The 22450-nt window shown below is 54.4% G+C and overlaps 1 protein-coding gene across 3 annotated transcripts; it reads left to right on the top strand.

Moving 5' to 3' along the window:
* The first annotated feature begins 608 nt into the window (after nucleotides 1-608).
* Nucleotides 609-18590, top strand: ISM2 (isthmin 2). Of its 3 annotated transcripts, none has more exons than XM_048059858.2 (6): nucleotides 609-1193; nucleotides 11584-11844; nucleotides 12149-12527; nucleotides 13336-13476; nucleotides 14141-14218; nucleotides 14649-18590. In XM_048059858.2, the coding sequence occupies exons 1-6, from the start codon at nucleotides 1056-1058 to the stop codon at nucleotides 15164-15166; spliced, it is 1515 nt and encodes a 504-aa protein (XP_047915815.1). In that variant the 5' UTR covers nucleotides 609-1055; the 3' UTR covers nucleotides 15167-18590. The 3 variants fall into 3 exon arrangements, with proteins under 3 accessions (XP_047915815.1, XP_013041152.2, XP_066854257.1); XM_013185698.3 differs by lacking the exon at nucleotides 609-1193 and adding an exon at nucleotides 1273-1950; XM_066998156.1 differs by lacking the exon at nucleotides 609-1193 and adding an exon at nucleotides 1967-11430.
* The last annotated feature ends 3860 nt before the right edge of the window (nucleotides 18591-22450 follow it).

The following is a 22450-nucleotide window of genomic DNA, read 5'->3' as shown; positions in this document are numbered from 1 at the left end:
TAATGAAATGTTTGAAAGGGCTCCTTGATCCATCTCGCATGGGACGCTTGACCTCACATCTGTCTTGCGGTCTGGGGCTTGTTTTAAACACTTCCTTCCATTTGTCTCGGCCCCAAGTTTGCACGAACCAGATGTCGGCGCTGGAGAAGTTTGGGGTCCTGCTTTGGGCTGTGGGTGCGGGCAGGGCCCCGGGTGCCGTGTGGGGCTGTGCTCGTGTCCCCTCCCCAAGGTTTTTTCCCTCCTCGCGGTGCCTTTCCCCGGAGGGCTGCTGCCAGCCTGGGCCCCCAGAACGCAGCCCCCCGACCCTTCTGTGGGGCCGGGACCGACGCTGGGAGCTCCGGGCTGCGCCCGAAGCCTCCTTTCGCCAGCCCCGGGGCGCGCAGAGCCGCGGTGCCGCCCGGCCGGGCCCTGCCCGGGGGAGGCTGCGGGAGGCCCGGGCCTGCCCCGGCCGCTTCCCGCCCCTCCGGGCGCCGCTCCCGTCCCGCCTCAGGGGGCCGGGCCGGGGTCCCCCCGGTGCCGCGGGGGGGCCGAGCCGGGGGGAGCGGAACAAAGAGCCCCGGGCCCGGCCCGGCCCGGCGGGGGGGCAGAGGCTGGCGGCGGCCCCGGCCACGCAGCCCCCGGGAGGAGCGGAGCGGAGGGGAGCGAGGGGGCGGTCTGGCACCGCCGGCAGCCCCTCGAGCGGGGCCGGGGCCGGCGGCGGCCCCGGGGAGTGACTCCGGTGGGGGAGGAGGAAAGGCAATGAGATTGCCGGCGGGATTAGCACGGGGGGTGGGGAGGCGAAGCCCTCTCCTCCCCCCGGCCCCCCCGCCCGCACACGCTCGCGGGGCGCTGCAGTTATCCCGCAGCATCAGTGGCACCGGCAGGCGAGCCCGAAACGTGCTCGGCCAGCGGCGGGAGGGAGCGGGCCCCGGCCCCTGCCCCACCGGCGGGACCTTGTGCTTTTTTGGGGGTTATCTTCTGCCTTTTGCCCCCTTCCCGCGAAGGGACGGTCTCGGCGGCGGCCGGCCGTGCCCGGCGGGGTGCGTGCCGAGCCGAGCCGTGCCGAGCCGGGCGGGATGCCGCTGGTCAGAGGGAAAGTGGTGCTGCTCCTCGGCTTTGTCTTCCTGACAACCCTCCTGGCCGCCGTCAGGGGGCTGCCCGTGAGGAGGCAGCGCGGCAGCAGCCCGAGGGAGAGGAGCTCCAAGCTGGCCGAGGTGAGGCGGCGGCGCCGGGGGGGGTCGGGGGGGTCCCTCCGGGCTCTCACCTGGGCTCGCCGCGGGGCACAGCCCGCTCCCGGCCGCACGGGGCCGCGGGCGGGGAGCCCGGGGCCGACGGGGCTCGCGCCTTGCCGGGGCTCGGAGCCGCTCTGCGGGAATAAGAGGCGGCGGAGCTCAGCCGGGCCGGGCCCGGGGCAGGTCCCGCCGCCATCCCGCTGCCCCCTCGGTCCCCCCGGGCCGGCCGCCCCGCCAGAGCCCGGGGTGGTTGGGGCGAGCCGCACCGTCCTGGCGCCCTTCTCTGGAAAGCTCGGGAGGCAGGGCTGTGCTCGAAATGCCCCCTTAGGAATGCTACCGCTGGAAGGGGTGAAAGGGCTGGCTGGGAGAAGTGGCGCTCGCTGTATGGCTAAGTGAGAGCGGCTCGGCCCTTGCCGGTGATGCGCAGAGGTGCGCGGAGCTGCAGGTTTGGTCTGCAGCGCAGTGCTGGGGACGTACCCTGCTGCATTGAACCACGGTGCTGATCCCCGGGGAGCGACGCTGGCAGCTCCCGCCGGGCGCACGGCGCTCCTGACAGCATGGCACGAAAGCAACAAGTGTGAAAACGCATCTGCGGCACGGGGAGCCAGACGGCGAGCAGGAGGGGGCACGGGCTGCATCCTGCCGAGTGCCGCCAGCTGAGCCTGCTGTGGTCCCGACCGGCGTGGGGACCGAGCAGATGCGTGCAGGACCGCTGGGGATGTTGCGTGCCGTAGCACTGGTAAGGACACGTCGGTGCTTCTTGTGAAACTTCAAGCTTTAGTGTAGACTCCGGTTCACTCACCAGGGAAATGCCAGGCTGAACGTGCTCAGGCTGTTTGGCTGCAGAGAGTAGGGGTGTACGTGTGAAATCTAAAAAATGATCGTGGCCACGTTGCACAAGGGGCCACGAGCAAAGGGCAGGGACAACCAGCACGTTACGGAGTTGTGCAGGTCCCCGCGGCAGGGCTGCCTCAGGCTGGTGTTTATCTGACATCTGCAGCAGCGTGGAAAGTGGGGAGAGCTGCTCTCAGTACCAGTTTGTAAATGGTTCTGAATGGGGAGCGTTGTGCGGCCAGCCAAAGATCACATCGGTACGTACACAGCAGAGCCTCTGTCCCCAGGACCTGCGCTTCCTGCAGAAATACAAACATCAAACGAGTTCGTAGGCGCAGGCTGGAGGGCGGCGGCTCAGGCTCAGCCGAGGAACAAGGAGGACGAGGAGAGGGAGGACTCCTCCCAGGGTCTGTCACTGCTCCGTTCCTCCTCATGCCATGCACCCCTTGCACCCCTCCGGGCTCGGGGCATTTGGCTCACGCAGTGGGCAGAAAGCAGTAGGCATCGTCGCATGCATTGGCCACGTTTTGGGAGGAAATCCTCTGTTTCTGGTGCATGTGGGGACGAATTTGGAGTAGCCAAGTGGGCAGCACAAGCGCAGCAGTATGGTGGTTAGAAAAAAAGCCGGAGTGATTTTGGGTCATATGCACAGATGGTTCATGTTGCAAAGCTGATAGGTCCTGTCTCTATGGCAGCAGGGCAACCACATCTGGAGTATTGGTTACATTATGGGTAATGCCCTGCAGATGTGGGCAGAGTGAAGGGGGCCTGGGGAAGCGAAGAAGTGACGGCGCAGAGCAGATAGACGATCAAAACAATTAAACAATTACCTAACATTGACTTACTCTAATTTAGCATCTTTATTTATTTAAAGCAAAAAATTTTCCCATTTAAACTTTAATGGGATTTTTTTATCAGCTGTACTGAGCCTCGCAGTTGCCCTTCTATACTAAAACAATTGAGAAAAATTAAAAACATTAAGATTATCAACTTTTTGAGTTAGAAAGTAAGTCTTCTAATTGCTGGAAGGATGGAGGGGAAGCATGCTTTGTCTGTGGGTGATGGCCTTGTGGCTATGTCCCAAAGTCCTGTACTTCGGTAAGGATCTGCCACTTCCAGCCTTTACAAAAGGACCAAGCACTTGCATTTGCATTTCCTCTGCTGTGATACTGTGCAGAAAAGCTTTGCCCTAATCACCCGAGTCCAGCGCAAGCAACAGATGTAGAAAAGTATTTTTTATTTCTTCAGTCTCTTTGGCAGTTGAAAAGACAGCTGAAAGTTGAATACTTTCCCCCCAAACTATGACTGAAAATCTAACGAGAGAAGACATCTATTAATTGTGAGGCTTCTTGACTGCTTTTCAGAAGGTTACAGGGGCTCCAAAGAAGCAGACAAGTGTACAGCAGGGCTTTCAGAAGTACTTTTGCAGGCCAGATGCGTCCCTCACTGACTTGGACAGAAGTGCAGCAGGTCCAGGCAGTGACACAGGCCAGCGGCTCTTTAGAGCAGGATAACACTGCTTGGAAAAACTTGTGTCCCCTGTGTGACAAGGGACAGCTCTTCACATTGCTTAATGCTTTGTTTATTTATGAAGTCAGGGGGTTTAAATGCAAAATATGTTTTGATAAACTCCCTGGATTTCAAAATATTGGCTTTCAGCATTGCTAATAGATGTTTGGCTTCTTTCTGATGATACAAACCAGTTTTCGTGCTCTTCCAGTAAATACAAAATAAGTGATGCTCTAGCACGCTAGAAAGGTAAGCACTGGAAGGGATTAAAACTGCATTCAGATACACCCACTTAAATAGCTGTGCACAGAAATACCGGTAACAGTGACAGCAGCGGTGCTGGTGCTGGTAGCGAGCGTCCCAGCAGTGACACCGTGCCGCGGTGCCAAACCTGGCTCTGCTGGGCGCGCCGGGGGCTGCCAGCTGTCCCCCATGCTGCTGGGGGGCTGCAAGGTGGAAATCCAGGCCAGGGCTTGCTGTTGGGGTTCCCCTGGTCTGAGGCTGCAAGCCGGCTGCCCGGATAAGAGGTAAGGGACGGCAACAAAAGAAACGCCAGGCTTTGCGTGAGGGCTGCGTTTGGCCGCAGCACCTGGCGGGACTGGCGCCTGGCCCGTGAGAATTAAGGAAGGGAGAACAGCACTTATTGTTCACCGGTCGCACGGGCAGTGAGAGTGGCAAAGGGAAATAAAGTTTAAAAAACCAAGTGCCAGGGGTGCTGGGGGAGGCTGTGGGGGGCTGCTGGGCCGGGGAGCCCCCGGGCCGCGCGGTGCGGCTGGGTCAGTAGCAGAGTCGCTCTGCCTGCGGATGTGCTTTTTACCTTTTCATTTCTTCAGCAATTAAGCGTTCTTGTCCCTGGCTTTGTCCTTGGCGGAGGTCGGATTTGCGGGTACAAAACGTGCACTGAAGCATCCTTCCGCTCTGAAAGGGCCTCTTTGTGCGCGGGGAGGTACTTTACCCTTTGTAGCAAATTTCCTTTTGAGAAGTGCCAAATTATCTTAGTCAACACAGTTGAAAACCCTCCCGCCCTGGGGCTGAGTCAGGAGCGCAAACAATGGGGAGCGGGTGTAGGGAAGCTGCTCGACGAGGGGGCTCCTTCCCCTTTCACCGCACACATGGGTCTGCTGCGGTCCCATTGTGGCAATCAAAGGGGCTCCTGTAAAAGGCACATGTAAGGGAAGGGATTAGGCAGAAATCGCTCCGCAGGGCATTGCCCGGCCCTCTGGCTTCCCAGCTGGAGGGAGCAGCCATTCCCAGTCAGCCAGGCACCCCTTGGGAAGCACTCCCCTTTCTTTTGCTCCCAGTCAGCAGTGGCCAAAAGCTCCCCAGCACCTGAAACCGGGGCTGAGCACCAGCCAGGATAGGGGAAGGGTGTCGGGCTCTTGCAGACCTTCTTAAAGACAGATAAGGTGGGAGACTGTGCCTCAGCCACGGCCCCTTCAAGCCCAGCTGCAAACAGAAGCGAGGCAACGTGGTGCGTGTGCCAGGGAGTAACAGCTCCTGTGCTCGTGTCAGTGTCTTGGGCAGGGAGTGGGAAACAGAGCCTTCTGCTTCCCATGATATCGATAAATATTCTTCCACTGAGGATAATTCCCAGGCCAGACACCCGGACACTTCCCGTAGGGAAGCCTGCAGGCATGACAGCAAGGTGCACCATGCCGTTCGGTCCTCCTGAGCACGCATCAGACACAGCCTCAGTTCTCATTGAAAATGCTGGAGCTCATGGCCAAGAAGCAGGGAAGAGATGGCAGCAGTGATTCTGTGTAAAACTGTTTCTGTTTCAGACAGAAGCTTGTAAAAATGCAAGGACTTTTTTATTAATAGAACATTTTTTGCAGGGAACCTTCATTAGGCTATCGGATGCTTTGACATGGCCAGCCGTAACCATCAGGCTGCACGGTGTTTCAGAGCTGCTCAGTTTTTGTGTCTTCCCTGTGCGTTGGGACTCCTGGGGCTCATTTGGGAAGCTGTTTGGGGCTTATCTGAGAAGCTGTTCGGTACTTAAGAGATGAAGATGCCAAGAGGACAGTGACCCACCTGCCTGGGAGTCCCAGGTGGCTTTGGTGTGAAGGGAACTGGCTGTGGATTGCTTTAGCCTCCAGGGGAAGGACACAGCTTCAAAGGGAACAAAATGCAGTAAATTCCTCCTGGTTATTGCCACCTTCTGCTGGTCTCCGGCACCACTGGATGGACACGAGGCCGGGACCCAGCTGCACGCAGCCTGGCCACTGTGGTAGGGTTGTCTCACTGGGGAATAGAAGCTGCTGGCTGGCCCGGTCTGGGCTGCAAACACGTCCCAAGCCGGGGCAGCCTTCATCGCATGACGAAGGGCATAATGCGATCCTGGCAGGGGGATGCTGCCCTACAGGTGCTCCTCCATCCCACCCCGTGGCAGTGCACACTTTGGGACAAGCGCCAGTGGGTTCGGGGAAGAAGCAGGGTGATGGCTGGGGTCTCCCCCTTGCAGCGGGTGGCTGGCTTTGAGCTGGTTCCTCCAATTTCTCTCTTTGGGAAAAAGAAACCCAGGCAGCTTGGCAGGAACCATGGCACGTTGGCTGGGGGGAGGGAGGGGAGCGGGGGCACTGGCTTCGCTGCGTTTGGGGGGTTTTGGTTTCACGGCTTTGCCCGGGCTGCGGTGGTGGCGGAGGCAGCAGCTGGAGCAGTTGGAGGGCTGCGGTGTGCAGGCTGACAAATGTATATCATTAGCTGGAACAAGTTAATGGTTACTGGAGCACATGGGTTTTAGAGCTGGAACAAGTTAACGGCAACTCAGTCAGATGCATTAAGAGCTTACGCATATTACAGCTCAACTATGTTAACAAAAAACATGTGCCCGAGCAAGGGGCTTTGCCTGAGAGCACCAGAGGCTGTGTCTGTCCCCCTCTCTGCCTGGTCTCCATGGGGACCCTGGTCCCACACCCAATGCCGCACTGCGTTGCAGCAGCTCTGGCCCTTGGGCACCGTGTCCTGGAGCGAGGAAAGCCAGGTGCCGTGCTGGGGCACCTCAGCAGTGCCGACTAGACATCCTGCAATGCAGCGTGGTTTGTTTGCATCCCTCCTGAGATTCCCTCAGGAGAAGCTGGGCTGTGGTAGCTTTTAGGGGGACCTTCCTCAGGGGCATCCCTGAGTATGCCACAGGAGCTGAAAAGCCACCGGGCTCCTACTTGTCTTCTTCATGTCACGAGAGGCCTGGGAAATTGGCTGAGGCCACCGTGGGCACGTTTCAGGTCCAGGTGCCCGCAGAAGAGCCTGCTGCAAGGGTCCGGGCTGTGCGGCTGTGGACGTGTGGTGAGGAGCGCTGAGGGCACCCTGCCCGCCCTGATCTGGGCCTTGCACACAACCACGCTGTGTCCCTGCTCCTCGCAGTGCTGCGTGCTGTTGGTTCTCCATGCTGTGGTGTCTTCCACGCCGGGGCTGGCTGTGCCTCTGAGACAGCACGGTCCCAGAGCTTGGAAAGAGTTTTGAGATTGCAGCTGTCGCAATCGCGAAAATAACTGAGAGACACGAGGAAGCCTTTGATGCTGCCTCCTGCAGCTCCCTGCTCGGGACGATTGGGTTGCGGCCATTTATAAGAGAGTGTTTCCTCATGATCTGAAGTATTTTGACAACTGCGTGAAAACTATAATCGTGGGGGCGTAACAATGATCCGCACAGCCCACAGTTTGCTGTCAGCTCCTACTGGCCTGTCATAAACAGGATCTGCCCACAGCAGAACGGTAACCAAGTGGCTTATCTATTCCACAAGCACTTGCAGAGCTCTCCCGAAAGGTGACGGGAGCTGCTCGTGTCTTTATTTAAAAAATACAAACGAAACAAAAACAAACAAAAAAGAAAGAACTTGTGTGAGTTGGTGGATGAGTGAGGGGAGCAGCAGGGAGATTGCCGGTCCTGTGCTTTACCTGCACCGCAGCCCTTTGCTGGCAGCGGTGTCTGTCACCTGGGGCAGAAGAGGAGGAGCTGGAGGTGTCCACCGCCTTACGTTGCAGAGGCGGAGTGGCACACTGAATTTGTTCCTGTTGATGACCCCACTGTTAAATGTTAGACTTTTCCTTTATTTTAAGGAGATTTATTATTTAAATAATTAAGGAGATTTATTATTTAAATAATTCCTTTATTTTAAGGAGACCTAACAGTGTTACTAGTTAGTACTGTAATAACCTCCCCTTTCACCCACTCCAGCCAGCAAAAGCTGTTCTGAGCCTTTCTACAGATGCCCTGACTGAAGCCTGGGAGCTGCTCCAGCCGGGATGGGCTTCCCTCTGAATCCATCAGCCTGCACCCCTGTGCACACTAGGAAGACACTTGTGTAGACTCAGCTCTGTTCAGGAAATGATAAATACTTCTGGTTGGGTTCTTGTTTCAGTAAAGCCATTCAAAAGAAACAATACAAGCAGTAATGATTAAGCAAGAAAAAAACACATTCCTTATAATTATAGCCCACAGTGCAACACCAGCCTTTAGCAAATATGTCATTTTCTTCACTGCAGTGTTAACGAGCCCAAAGCACAACCTGGACATTGCCTCCGATTTGACTCCCATGTGCACAGGTTTCAAGCTAAACGAGTTTATGTTCCTGCTAATTGGCTCAGGATAGATGTGGGTGGAAGCGATGCACAGGCTGCGGCGATGCTTCGCTCCCCGGAGAGCTGACTCACGCGTGCTTGGCTTGGGCTTAGCCCTGTAACGAAGAGCAGCTCTGCTCGGCGATGTGTGGAGCTGCAAAGAGCGCTGCCAGTGGGTTAACGTGCTGAGCGCTGGCAGCTTTCAGTGCCTACAGAGATGCTGAAGAACACGTGGCGAGAACAAGTGGCGGCGATTATTGGTGGCAGCAAAGTTGTGTCCCTGGTTGTCATAGGACAGCCCAGCACAGGGACTGATCTGGTGATGCTTTCAGGTTTTAAAGTGCTGTAGGGTCTGAGATCTCACATCTCTAATCATTTTTATGTCAGAGCTGCAGTGTGTGAATGTCATTCTTGTGGTTTCTTAACACAGGCTTAGTTCAGAGTCTCAGAGAAGTTTATAGCCAAGTTGCATATTTTAAGACCAGAGGAAATAATCAGATCTCCAAGTTCCTTCCACAGCACAGATGCTGTACATATGTGTTGAGATCGTACCTTGTGTTGGACTGTCTCCACAAGAGATATTGCCACTTTCCTTGTTAGCTTGTTCCTGCGGTTAGTCACCTACAGTGCTAAAAGCATGGTCCTTATTTTTCAGTTGAATTTGTCTGGCTTTGACTCACAAATGTTGGTTCCTATTATGCGTTTCTGTTCTAGATTAAAGAGTCCCTGGTGCCTGATGGATTATTTCCTTAAAGAACCAGGAAATCAAGTCATCGCTTTATCTTTTTAACCTGACAAACAAATTGAATTGGACAAGTCTTTCACTGGAAAAATCTCTCCATCCCTTGGAATGGTTTTGCAGCTATTCTCTTTGTCATCTTCAGATTTCCAAGCAACTTTAATAGAGGTGTTCAGACTAGAAATGGGAAAATATCAGCCTTTAGTCTCCGTAGAAAAGATGCGTGGCCTTGCCCTATACCTTTTCCATACACCTCTTTACCCCTTTCATGTACAAAACAGGCCTGGCACCGGGTGAATTGCTGATGAGTTCCTTCCACTTCCTAACATCTTTGTTGAGTTTGTGCCCTGAAGTGTTTAGGTGGTCCTACATGTGGGAGAGCCTGGACTACTTGGGAAGGGCTCCAGGCAACGTGCTCTCTGCTTCTGGTGTATGGTGGCAAATGTGCTTTCCTGGCGGTGAAAGGAGAGGGGAGCTGCTGAACGTGCAGTGGTTTACTGATGGCCAGGTTTGGCCCAGAGAGGAGAAGCTGTGTGTGACCTCATGCACACAAACCCCATGCAAAGCCTCGACAGAGCCTTAAGATCACTTTCACTCCAGACAGGCAAGCTCTTATTTTTTGTGAGCTAATGCACCATAATAGCTCAGCTCCAGGCCTGACAGCCTTATCCAGCTGTTGCTTGGGCAGGGCTGAGTGTCGTGGGGGGCTGCAACCCTCGAGGACAGCTGCCCATGGCCCTGATAGGAACCCCGCAGTGGCACGGGGAAGATGCACCCACCCAGCAGGACGGAGGCGCACTGGGCTGCACAGGACCTGGCTAAAATCCACAGCTTGATCAGCTAGGGCAGAGACCTCGGTCAGGAGGGACATCTTCTGATGTAGGGCCAAGTTTTAACCCAGCAAAGCCTCAGAGCGATGCACGTGTTGGGATGAGGGAAAGGTTGGATACACGGTGCAGTGACTGTCACCGAAGGAGTTACTCCTGTGACACCCTGCACCGCAGAGCCCGCGCGGGTGGTGGCAGCCCTTCAGCGGCTGTGGGGCCGGGAAGCTCTTTGTGGAGGAGCTGGAGGCAGGCACGGGGGCTGCTGGAAGCGAAATGGAGAACAAATTGCTCCTTGCCAGAGGTGCAGCTCGGTGGGGGTCACCCATGGGGGCCACCAAGAGTGGATACCCGCAGGGGCCTTTGTGCCCCCAAAGGATCTGAGAGCAAAGGGAGCTCTGCCCACCCGGTAACGCTCTCACAGCCAGTTCCCCTGTGGCAGTTTTACATTTTCCCTGTGGGAACAGCACTCTGAATTTCTTGAGCTTGTTTGGGCGTAAAATCTGAATTAGGCACTGAGGGTAAGTTTAGAGACTTGGAGTCTGTTCCTGGCTCGGTCACTGTGACGTCCTTGGGTGAGCTCAGATCTCATTGCTAGAGGAGACCTCAGTTTCCATGTGTATTGAATTTGGGTCATCTGTGAAATGAACTTACCCAGCCCCATTAAGCTCGTTGCAAACTACGCACCGGTGTCTGTTGGCTGAGTGTGCTGTTGGCCGTGCTTGCACAGGGGCTGCGTTAGGCACATGCAGCTGGGAGCAAGCCCAGTGCCAGCGAGCAGTGCCCTGTGGCCCGTGCTCACCGAGCACACCCAGGACATGGCCAGCTGTCCCCCTGTGTCCCTGGAAGGGCCTGCATCGGGATGCTTCTCTCCCTGAGGAGGCGCAGCTCTGTGCTGCGGCCAGGAGCAGCACGGGGAAGGCTTGGGGTGTCCTGCCGCAGTGTGCCTCACTGTAGGGTGACGGAGGGCCTGACACAAGAGGAGAGATGGCAAGGAGCTGGGGCAGAGCCAATTATCCTTCCCATGAGTTGTTCCCCAAAAACACATGGACAGGAGGGCAGAGGGCTCTGTCTCTGCCCCATTTGCCTTGCACCCTGCGGTGCTGGATGAGAGGAGGGGGCCTCGAAGGCTCCTCCCGGGCGGGTGGCACAACCTCCCTGCTTCCCGCAGTCCTCTCTCCTCAGGGCCCATCTGGTGAAGTCTGTCACAGGCTCTGCCCTGCATCCAGCCCGCTCTGGTCAGCAGCCAAGGGACCAGCAGTGTCCCTGCTGCTCTTTTCCCTCCCCCAGGGACAGGGGGGCGCAGGCTTTGATGTGCGGGCACAAGGCTGGGGACAGGCTGTGTGTGCTCATGAGAGCCTGGCTGGGCTCCAGCTGCCTTTGAAGTGCTCCAGTGATCAGGATGAAAGGGAGGAGAGTCCTTCCCCAAACCATCTGGCTCTAATTGCAGGTAGAAATGCCTCCCCGCATCCCCCGTGGGGAGGGGCATGCCGCTCTCTTCGTTAATCTCGCCGCTCTCGTCTTGGCTGGTGCAGAGGGCGAGAGCTTGGGAACAAAAGGGGGTTTCAGCTGGGCAGCCAGAAATAGACGCTGCTGGCGGAGATGCCGGGGCTTTGGGCACCTCTGTGCCCCGTGTGGAGCCACAGGGCCCCAGGGGCCTTCCTAGAGACACTCGTGCCACGGGGGGCTTTGCCAGTTGTTCCCATCTCCGGTTTCCATCCCTCTGACTCACGCCCTTCTGTGCCAGCATGGAGGTGAGGGACGTGGGGACATGAGGCCAGCCCAGCCGTTTGCAACCAAGGGTCCCTGCCCGCTCCTGCCAGATTCCCCTTTGCTCGGCAGCCGCCACCTTCAGGAGGTGCCAGGGCAGGCGAGGAAGCCGTCCTCACAGCCTCTTCCCTCTGCAGGTCTCTGCCTCGTCCCACCCCCGTGCCGCCGGGGATGAGGAGCTGCCACCGTCGGGCAAGGCACGGGGCCTGCGGCGGAGCGGGCAGGCGGGCCCACGGCGGCACCGGCGCCGTGGGGCAGCTCAACAGGCGGCGAGGAGCCCGGCGGTGCCCCAGCCCAGCGGTCCTGGCCAGGAGGAGAGCCTGCCCTTCGTGCTGGACCTGCAGAGCTTGCCCGGGCTGGCCAACGTCGACCTGAGCGCCCAGAACCCCAACATCCAGGTGGGGAGCGGGGCTGGGCGGGATGGGTTGGGCTCCCCAGCCTGATTTGATTCCCTGACAGGAAAACTTTTGAAAGCAGGGTCTGTTTCTGTGGCTCTGCTGTTTGAGTGACCACCAGACCCCCAGGCCAGCATGCTGAGCTGCCACAAGCAGCGCTTCCCACTTTGGCCCTGCTCAGCCCCTCCAGTTGAGATGACCTCTTGTGCTTGTGTTTGTGGAGTCAGAGCACAGGCGGTCCCTGTGCCAGGGGACATCCTGTGGCCAGGCCGTTGTCTCACTGCTCTGCCTTGTGTCTGGCTTCCAGGTGACCATTGAAGTAGTGGACGATCCTCAGGCTGAGATGGAGATGGACTTGTTGAAGGAGACGAGCAATGACTGGTCCTTGACATCCTCTGAGTGGCTGTCCCACAAGGACCTCTTCTGGCCTCTTTTCTGGGAATACACTGACCCCACTGAGGAAGAAGAGGAGGAGGAGGAGGAAGAGGATGACAATCTGGATGTAGGGGACAGGGAGGAGGAGGAAGAGGAGGAGGAGGAGGAAGAAGAGGAGGAAGAGGAGGAGGAAGATTACACAACAGCAGACTATGAGGAGGAAGAGTCCATGCTCAGTGGAGTGGGAGGTGACTGGGATCAGCGGTGGCCTGGGCAGAAGAACTGGATCTTTAAGGAAAAATATAATTACGGTGAGTCCTCTCAAGCATGAGCAGCAGCACCTGGCCTGCAAACCACCGCTGTCCTCCCCTGCCTGGCCTGACTGAAGCCCTATCTCACTGTAGGATGAGCACCCTTGCACCAGGGACCAATGCGTACTTGTGCTCAGCTCCTGTTAGAAAATAAGCAGGGACACCAGGGAGCACGGGCAGCACCTGGCTGGGGTTGCCAGCAGCCTGGCACGCCAGCTTCACAGCAGGAGTTTCCCTTGTGTGTCATCAGACAAAGCGTGGGCTCCAGCATACACGTTCTGACTAGAAATATGGTGCAAATGTTTAGCTGCGAGTGCTGCTGCCCTTGTAACAGTTCTCTGAGGTGACACCAGAGCCAGAAATCTCTGCTGCATGCCTGAGCATCTCCCAGGAGAGGTACTGCAGAGGTTAGATGTGAGTACCAGCAGGGTGGCAGGCCAGGGGAGCACAGCACAACTCCTCCTGGAGTTTCCCATCCATGAGTGTGTAACCAGACAGCGTTTTCTGGCAGCTTTGTGGCTGGTGTGTCGGGCAGGTCTGGTGAGGACAGGAACGGGCAGTGATGCCCAGCTGGGTCGCTACGGCCATGAACAAGGCTGTGAGAATGAGAGCCTTTGCCTGGGGGCTGCCAGCAAGGGAAGGGTTGGCCCTTGGCACCATGTGGCCAGACACCTCCGGGTAGCCCTGTGTAAATGGCATCTTGGGGGCAGGACAGAGCTGGGGGATGTCTGGGGTGGCTGCTGGCTCCCCTTCTGCCGAGGCTTTCTGCAAGGTTCATCCCTCTCTGCCTGTCCCATGCCATGTGCAGACTATGAAGATGAGGAGGAATGGAGCCCGTGGTCCCCTTGCAGCGTCACCTGTGGCAGCGGCAACCAGAAGAGGACCCGGTCCTGTGGCTATGCCTGCACAGCAACAGAGTCAAGAACCTGTGACCTGCTGCGCTGCCCTGGTGAGCCCCCGGCCACCCCAGTGCTTGAGCACCCTCGGGGCACTGTCCCACCCCAGCACGGGTTTGTTCCCCTGCTGCTGCAGCTGGGCTTGGGGCACCATGGGGAGGGAGAGGGGGCACAGGGAGTGGGCTGTGCCCAGGGCAGGGACATTCATGGCAAACAGGTCAGCAAGAGGACCCTTGTTCCCAAAAATGTTGTGCACAGACCCAGGTTTCAAGTGCAAAGTCCCTCTTCTCCAGGGTGTTGCTCATGGTTCAAGAGCTAGTTGAGTTGAATATGCTCTGGGTTAATGTGGGTGCTTGTTTCTAGGAAGAAGCTCTGGTGGGGCCTCATCGCTCCACAGGCAGTTGTGTGAAGCCCAGGGATAGTGGAGCTGGAGCCCAGCTCCACATGCAGCTCCTTGCACCTCTCTCACAGGGAGTTTGAAATTTAGTCCCGAGGCTTACAGAAAGCCAGCTCCATCCGCTGGGATTTGCATAAGCCCTGGGCCTGGGCCCTCTTGGCCCAGTCTGTCCTGCGTGTCTTCCTCACGGACCCTCCTTGCAGGCACAGGGCCGAGTCCCCAAAACAGTAGAGGGACAGGTGCCCTTTGGAAGGAAACATGATATTCAGTCCATCCCTTTGCTTTTTTTTTTTTTTTTTTCCTTTTCTTTCCCTCTCAAGGAGCAGAGGGGGAAATGGTCTTCCCCACAGAGGAGACTCCTTTCAGAAGTGACAACACCACGGAGCTGTTCAACTCAGGTCAGCCTCTGCCTCATCCTCACACCAGGGCATGGGTGCTTTCACGCAAAACCCTGTGGGGACATGCAGCTGGTAGGGAGGGCAGTGCCAAGGGCGTCTGGGTCTGGTGTCCAAACCTCAGTCCTGTCACTGCCATGTGCAGGCTGGTGCTAGAAGGCAGCAATGCTGGGACACCCAGTGACTCCCACAGCCTGCTAGGATGTGGTGGACACAGTCCTACTCCGTGGCACACTGGTTGAAGCCAGCCTGTGGCCCACACTCCTGCAGCTGCCTCATGGTGGGACGCTGCTATCCTTCCCCTCCAAGGGAGCTTGGTGGCTCTGCCAAGGGTTTGAGGGCTCTCCTGGTGGGACTGGCAAGGCTGTGGGCAAGCGGTGGTGGGGCAAAGAGGCGTGCTCATGCCCTCACCCTCTCACTGCCTCTCCCCCAGACGTGGACAGCTGCGAGAAGTGGCTGAACTGCAAGAGCGATTTCCTCACCAAGTACCTCAGCAAGGTGCTGACGGACCTGCCCAGCTGCCCCTGCTCCTACCCGCTGGAGGCCGTTTACAGCGCCGTCAACCTGCGGGACGAGCGGCAGGGCAAGAGCTTCCGCTGGCGGGACGCCAGCGGCCCCAAGGAGCGCCTGGACATCTACAAGCCGACGGCGCGCTTCTGCCTGCGCTCCATGCTCTCGTTGGACAGCACGACGCTGGCGGCCCAGCACTGCTGCTATGACGAGCACACCCGCCTCATCACCCGGGGCAAGGGTGCCGGCGTCCCCAACCTCATCAGCACTGAGTTCTCCCCAGAGCTGCACTACAAGGTGGACATGCTGCCCTGGATCCTCTGCAAGGGCGACTGGAGCCGGTACCACGCCGTGCGGCCGCCCAACAACGGGCAGCGGTGTGCTGACAACCCGGCCGAGGAAGAGTACCTCTCTCAGCTGCAGGAGGCCAAGGAGTACTAGCAACAGCCATGTTGGGAGGAGACACGAGGCCACGGGGCCACCGTGCACCCGGCTGCCGACAGGTCCTGCCCTTGGTCCATGCTGCGAGGGCTGGAGCCATCCCTCGTGCATCCTTTCCGAGCCCCAGCCCTGCTGGCGGGCTCCTTGTGGGGCTGCATGGAGCAGGGTCTCGTCTCGATTTGTGAGGGTGCAGGAGTGTCACTGCGTCACCCCTGCCGTGCCACCTGGGGCAGGTCCCCCCACCACTACTCACTTGTGGGCAGCGCAGAGATGGGGGCAGGAGGTGGTGGCCAGTGTCAGGGGAAAAGGGAAAGGGCCTGCTCACAAGTAGAGCTTGGGAGTATGCAGGGCAAAAGGATGGCTGCGTGGGCTTCCATGGCAAGAGCACCTTGCCTCTGTGGTTTTAGCTGTGAAAGAGAGCACTCATTGCCAAAGCTTGAAAGATGTGGACCTCAGAAGGAGATCGTCATGGGGAAACACCACAGGTCCACATTGTAGTCCCTTTGCCTCAGTGCTCTGGCAGGCAGGGTGGCAGGACTTGTACAAGTCCCATCACCAGCTCTGCTCTGCATCTCAGCTCCCCAGCAGGTTTCAGTGCTTGGGAGCAACCGTAACATGGCTCAGCAGAAAGTCCTACATTTTCCTCCCACCGCAGCCAAGCCACCGCTCATGCCATTGCTGGAGAGGAACAAAAATCACTGAGCCAAGTTCCCCATGGCAAATGGGGACAAGTCACCACTGGGAGCACCCAGCATTGCCCCCTTTCTAGTCTGCTGCTCACCTTTCATCCTTCTCCATGCTGTTTGCCCAAGCCCTCCACAAGAGGCAGCCCAGAGAAAGCAAGTCCTGGTCACATCCTGCTGCTCTCCAGGCTTGTCAGGCAAGCAAACGTGGCTCCAAAGGAGGAAGAAACACAATGGTTAATATCAATACATGGTGTCTACAGATTGTGACACTCTCCATTGCCACTTCGGTGTTGCCTGTTTTTTTTCCAGCTTTTCATACGTCCTTGGCAGTTTCTCCTACCGTATTTTGGGGAGCTCTCAAGCTCCCAAACTTCCCACAGAGAAATGGGGCTGAGCACCTTTATCTCTGGACATTTGGTAGTTGAACATGGCTGAAGCTGTTCACTGCTTTCATTTAGCAAGTTTTATGAATCAGGAAATAAAAGAGTAAGTCAAGCAAATGAATGGACTAGAGAGTCCATAGAGATTCTAGACTAGAGATTTCAACAAAGGCAGTTGTTTATTCTATGCCTTTTTTTGCAGAACACTGTTAGACCAAAAAGTGTCTGTGTAGGTTCAGATGGCCTTGGGCTGACTGTCCTGTGCTAATTCTGTTCTTATTTCAGGGGCCTTCTCCAGCACGAGTGAGCATTCATAGTCAGAGAGCTCCTTGGGCAGTCTTTCTAGGACCATCTTATATACATTGATACTATCTTATATACATTGAGTATCCGTTGATCCTTTTGCTTTGGTTACTAATAGAATATTGCATCCATGGTCATCAGTATGTAGGACTTCATTACTAGTACAACAAAAGTATTAATGAAGTTATTGCTGAACTACTCTTGTTTAGCTATTATTCCATACTTGTATCCACCGAACTCAGTTATGGATACTAACAAAACATAAGCAGGTACAGCCCCTTTTCCAAAACGCATGCAATCAAAAATGACAAGTATTATGTAAAAAACAAGAAGGAAGATAGAACCAAACGGGCATGGATGGCGACCCAGACCCTGGTAAATTTTCACTACCATTACTTACATGCTCCCTAGATGAAGTGGTCTTTTGCTTCTTAGCTTCTTATAAAGAGTTCACAAGGAGGTGGGTAAGAAGGGTTGGCAGTGATACGGTGGGTTGGTTCTGGGAGCATGGGACTTGTGCAAGGAGGATCACCTGCAGACACAGAGGTGTTTGTACTGGGAGTGAGTAAATCAAGTGGCTGAGGCTGTGGAAGGATGAGCTTGTTGCCTTCTGTCATCCAGCAGAGCATCTCCATATCTCCTCCCATGCCATACATCATCAGTACCAACAGAGGACTCTCAAAGGAGTTTATTTACCATCAGACCTTTTTGGTAAAGCAACCAACCGTATGTTCTTAGTGACCAGTACTAGACCCACACATGGAAGTAGGGCCTCTGCAAATAGTCTTTCTTCAAAGAGGTTTTCAATAGCTCAGCCAATTCGTTAGACTGGCTGGTTGCTGAGGAAGTGCTCTTATAATAAGGACTGTTACCCAGGAATTGCATCCTCCCCCTTTTAATACTGGGGACGTCAACCAGTCTAACCCCCCAAAAATTAATCTATAATTTCTGTAATAAATGTAGTTCCTGTCCAAGGGCAAGTAGAAATATATCTTGCATTAAGTCCCCACTAAAATCTGTTTGAAAGCCAAGTGGCTACTCTGCCTGGCTGCCCTTATGGTCTGGAAGATACACGCATGAACTGGAGCATGAGAAACAAGAAGCAGCGTTGTTCCTCACACAAGCACCTTACACACCAGGAGGCTTTGCGGAGCACCATAAGAAAAGTAGACATTAAGTAAGCCTTTATTTTTATATGCCATCAAAGATTCTGTCCAGCTCACTGCTATTTAAATGATGAATCTCTTAGCTTCCCTTCCCTAAATTTATTGTTTTTAATATAATATATATATATAATTTTTTAATTTCTACAAAATTTGATAGAGAATTCTTTATTCTGACTGCAATATAGCACTTTATATATAAACGTGTTGCTGATGTCATTCAGTTAGGACAGAAGTTTATGTTGCCAGAACATTTGTTTTGTTTGAGCAGGATGACACTTCACTGAGCGCTGCATGCTGTGGGTCTCTGGCCACAGCTCTATTGCAAGGAACCTGGTGACTTTGCTTCCTTAACTTGAATTTGATGGTGTCAGGTACACTTGGAAGAGCAGAGATGCACGCAGCCTCTTCTGAATGTTGCAGACAGCGATTTCCAGTTGGTCACAAATGCTCAAAGGAATCTGATTTTCCTGACCTGATGGCATTCTGATGCTCCCATTTCCAATAAGAAGGCATGGCAGCAGAGGGATGCAAAGCAGGACACCTTCAAATACTTTCATAACTGTGATTCAAATCCCAACTCTTGAACTGTGAGGTGGTGCAGAAAGTTCAGAGCGCCTGTTTTTTACGAGCTTTGTCCATCCCCAGGGTGTTATATTATGTGGTTCCTTTATATGCAGTATTTATTGTCTGTGACAATTGTGGCAGCTGAAGAACAGGGGTGAGTGATGCTGGTGGACAGGGACCATGTGTTTGTGCATGCATATGTGCGTAACTGAATGTAGAGGCTTTGTCCATCCATCTGTTCCCCTACCCCCCCCAAAAAACAAACAAACAAAAAACAACCCAATGTATTATAGACGTCTTTTGCAAATAAAGATTGCTGTTGCCAGTTTGGTCTATGATGCTTGGAAACAACAGGGCTCCCAACTTGGCAGCCACAGGCAGCACTACATACATGAGTGTGCAGGTCTGGAGCAAAACATCCATGTTTCGTTCAAAGGGATTTAAGCATTTTGCCTTAGGACTGTGCTTCTGCAGCCTCTGGTTCCCCTGTGTTCCTGAGTCATCCAAGGCTTCATACTCTGGAAGCAGCAGTGGAGAGATGCAGATGTAGCTCATGTACTAGCCAGAGGCCTGGGGTCAGTATAGCCCATCCTGTACATGAAGCCACAGCATAAGAAGCAGGAGGAATATTTTCTTTGCCTTGCCAGTACCTCACTGCGTGACTTTCACCAAGTCACATCACTTTTCCACATGTCTATTAACTTACCTCTCTTTCCCCATTTCCTGGTTTGGTTGGTGTCAAAGGTTGGTGGGACACAGCCTTTGTCTACTGTGCCACGAGCACAGAAGAGCTGTAAGGTGCTGATGAAGTTCAACTAATAGCAACGACAGGAACTGCCATCCTGGGAATGGGAGGCAGAGGGGTGCAGAAGAGGGCTGCCAGAACTGCAGGCAACAGACACCGTCCTGAGGCTGCCACTGCAGCGACAGGGTGGGTGAAGCTCTGCTCAGAGGGATGGAAACCCCCCATGAGGTTATCAGGGTCTACTGAGAAGGAAGTGCACTGCTTGTGCCTCAGACCTGATGCCAGGTTTTATTCCATGCTCAGACCTTACACAAACACACTGCTGAAAACAGGTGTTGAGCATGAGAGCAGATGAAAAAAAAAAAAAAAAAAGCATCACCCCAGCTGGAAAACTGATTTGGCAAACAACCTCCACAGTCAGAAGCTAATGATAGCAGAGGGATTAGCAAAGCTTCCCAGGGATCACAGCTTTTTGTGGCCGTTAATTTGCTGCATAAATTGTGACCGCTTCCAAGCTCTTGCTATTTCCAGCTGTTTCCCCTCCTTCGCTCTTGCTCCCTTTGCTGTGTGCTGGCTGCACATCTGACAAGGTTTATCTGGGACTCCGGCACATGGCTCTGCTCCACAGCTGCCTGGCGCCTTCACTGGCCCCTGCTTGGGAGCAGCAGATGTCTCCTCTAGAAGAAGGCTCCTCCGTCACGGTGAGTTCCCCTCTGGTTTTCTGAAGCACCAAAACTTGCTTGGAGCCCAAGCCGGGGGCAGCGGGCTGAGCTCAGCTCTGCAGAAGAAGCAGCACAAAGCCACTCTTCCCCTGGTGTGGTGGTCAGTAGTTACTGCTGCCTGTAACATGGCTGTTGCTTTATCCCCCAAGACAAGGTCCATGCAGTGCTGGATGCTGAGCTCTGTTCCCCTGTGCTATAGAAATCCCACAGGGAAAGGATGTGAAAACAAGAATGGCCACCACGGTTCTGCAGGTGAGGGAAAGAGGCACCAGAGCTGCAGGTGCCACCCAAGATCAGAGCAAGTCTGTGGCAAAGTCTCAAGCTGCATCTTTGCTCGCTGCTTTACACACAAGACTTCTTGACAGGTTGAGTTGTCTTGTTCTGGTTCACCAGCCTGGTGCGGAGCTTCAGCTGAGCTGTGCTACCTCCCTGGTATCTGACGTGCACCTGAGAGGAGCAGACCTGGTGCACAAGGCCGGGCCTTTGGCTGAAAAACAGCAACACATGTTTGTGACAGTCCTTGGGTCCTAACTTAAAACTGAAGCATTAAAAAAAAAAAAAATCCATTGGCTGCATTTTTTCAGCAGTTGCCTTGCTGCCCGTGGCACGAACGGTGGCCTAAGCAGCTTGCAGCACGACCTGGTGCCTTGGGCTTTGCTCTACCCCTGAGCCCAGAGGTGGGCCCTGCTCGGTGCCCAGCCTGGTGCTGCCTCTGCTCCGCCTGCACCAACACCACGCCGAGAGACGCTGAGCTGCAGCCCCGGGGATGTGAAGCCAGGCCACGGAGACCCTGCCAAATGTGTCCATGGGCTGGGATGTGCTCCTTCTCTTCCCGCAGAGGATTGGCCCACATGTTCGCAATCATGAAAAGAATTTCTCACCCTCCTTCCCCTGCCCCGCAGTGGCCAGCTGCCCCTTGGAAATGCTGGAGAGGAGCCCAGCTGGTGAGGCCCAACCCCTGCTTTGTTCCAGGTCCCTGAAAGCACGTCAGCTACTCTTCTCACCCCGAGAGGGGGCTTGGCCATAGGGACCACAGCCCTGCCTTGCCAGGCCCCACGCAGGCCCACAGCCTGCATCCCCTTGCCACGGTGGGCCCCGCAGGCTTGTCCTGCAGGGGCTTGCTCTGGGAGGGCCGCCTCGGGGCTTCGGAAGTGCCAGGGGAAATTCCTCCCCCTGCCATCATGATCTTTGCACCTTGGGTGGAGGACCACAGAAAAAGGATTTAGATGGGCCCACCAGAAATCACGTAGTCCCACCATGGGGACATGAGCAAATCATGCCTCACCAACAGGTCTCGCTCTCTCCTGGTCTTAAAGTGCTGCACTGACAGAGGTGCCACCGGATCCCTCAGCTTTACTGGTCTTGCGGGAAGACATATTTTCCTAGCAGCCAACTTAAGTCTTTCCTGCTTTATTTTAAGCCTACTGCATCTTATCTGCAGTGGTCACGGAGAGCATATTATTTCCTTATTTGCTCCTACCTCTCACGTATTTGCAGATTTTTATCACTGCACTCCTTATTTCCCCACTTTCCTCCCTCCCTACCCTCCCTCCCTACCCACCCACCCCCCCATCTTCTCATCTCTAGACTAAACAAATGCAAGTCTGTCAGGCTTTCCCTAGAAGCTGTGCCTCTGGACCTCAGATCGTTCTCATTGCCCAGCAGTGGACTTTCTCCAGGTAAGTCACGGCTTTCTTGAAGTGCTGAGCTCCAAACCAAAGCCACAGGGTCTCATTTGGAGCTTTCTTAATGCTATGTGAAAAGACTTCTTCACAATACCTACAGACACCAGCCTGTTCAGGCAGCTTTTGTTCTCTTCCTTCGCAATTTAAATTTATGCTCATTCGAAAGGTCTCCATAATCCACTCAGCCTAAACATCTTTTGCAGATGTGCTTCCAAGCCTGTCACTGCCCCCTTGTACACATACCCATATTACTGGTTGTTTCTGCACCAGTGTAAAACTTTGCAGTTCACTAAGGCCAAGTATGTTTTTTCTTTTTTCTTCTTTTTTTCCTTTTCTGTTGGATCACTTTTCCATTTGCTCAAGAACATTTTCAATTCTACACTTGTCTTGTAAGGGTTTTACAGCACTGGTGGTGGTGTAAATTGTTTTAAACTTTTGTCAATCATATTACCTTCTATACTGAAACATACTGGCTTCATTAAAGCTCTATTTGGCCTTCTGTTATTTACTAACAAAAATATCATACAAAGCAGTGCCCCAGGTCTTAATAAAGCCCAGATACTCTACCAAAGACAGGAATTAGGATACAAGCTGTACTTGATTTAGAAGATACAGGTGTGCTGGTTGTTACTTTTTACCCCAAGTCTTCTAGGGTAAACCGCATCAGACCTTGTAATGCTGGAAACATTCAACTACTTTTAACTTGTTGCCGTTGTTTTGTTTTTGTTTGTTTTTTAACTTATGTTCTTATAGTACTGGTGTTGAAGTAGGTTTGGGATGATGTTTCAAAGCAGTTTCAGTAGCAACCTAAACTAGGGGATTTCACCCTCTTTGATTTGTGGCTTGACTTTCCTTTAGAAGTTTCACAAAAACAAATGATTAAAACACACCAGCAAGGGACAAATGGGTCATAACATAAGTCCACCTAAATCAGCAGATGCTTACAGTAGTCAACAGTTGATGACTAGAAAGAATGAGTAAAGAGAAGGACAAGCATATTGCTACTTCCCTGAAATGTTTTCCTCATTGCAAG

This window comes from Anser cygnoides, chromosome 5 (assembly GCF_040182565.1).
Source record: "Anser cygnoides isolate HZ-2024a breed goose chromosome 5, Taihu_goose_T2T_genome, whole genome shotgun sequence".
NCBI lineage: Eukaryota > Metazoa > Chordata > Aves > Anseriformes > Anatidae > Anser > Anser cygnoides.
This window is presented reverse-complemented; position numbering and strand designations above follow the sequence as displayed.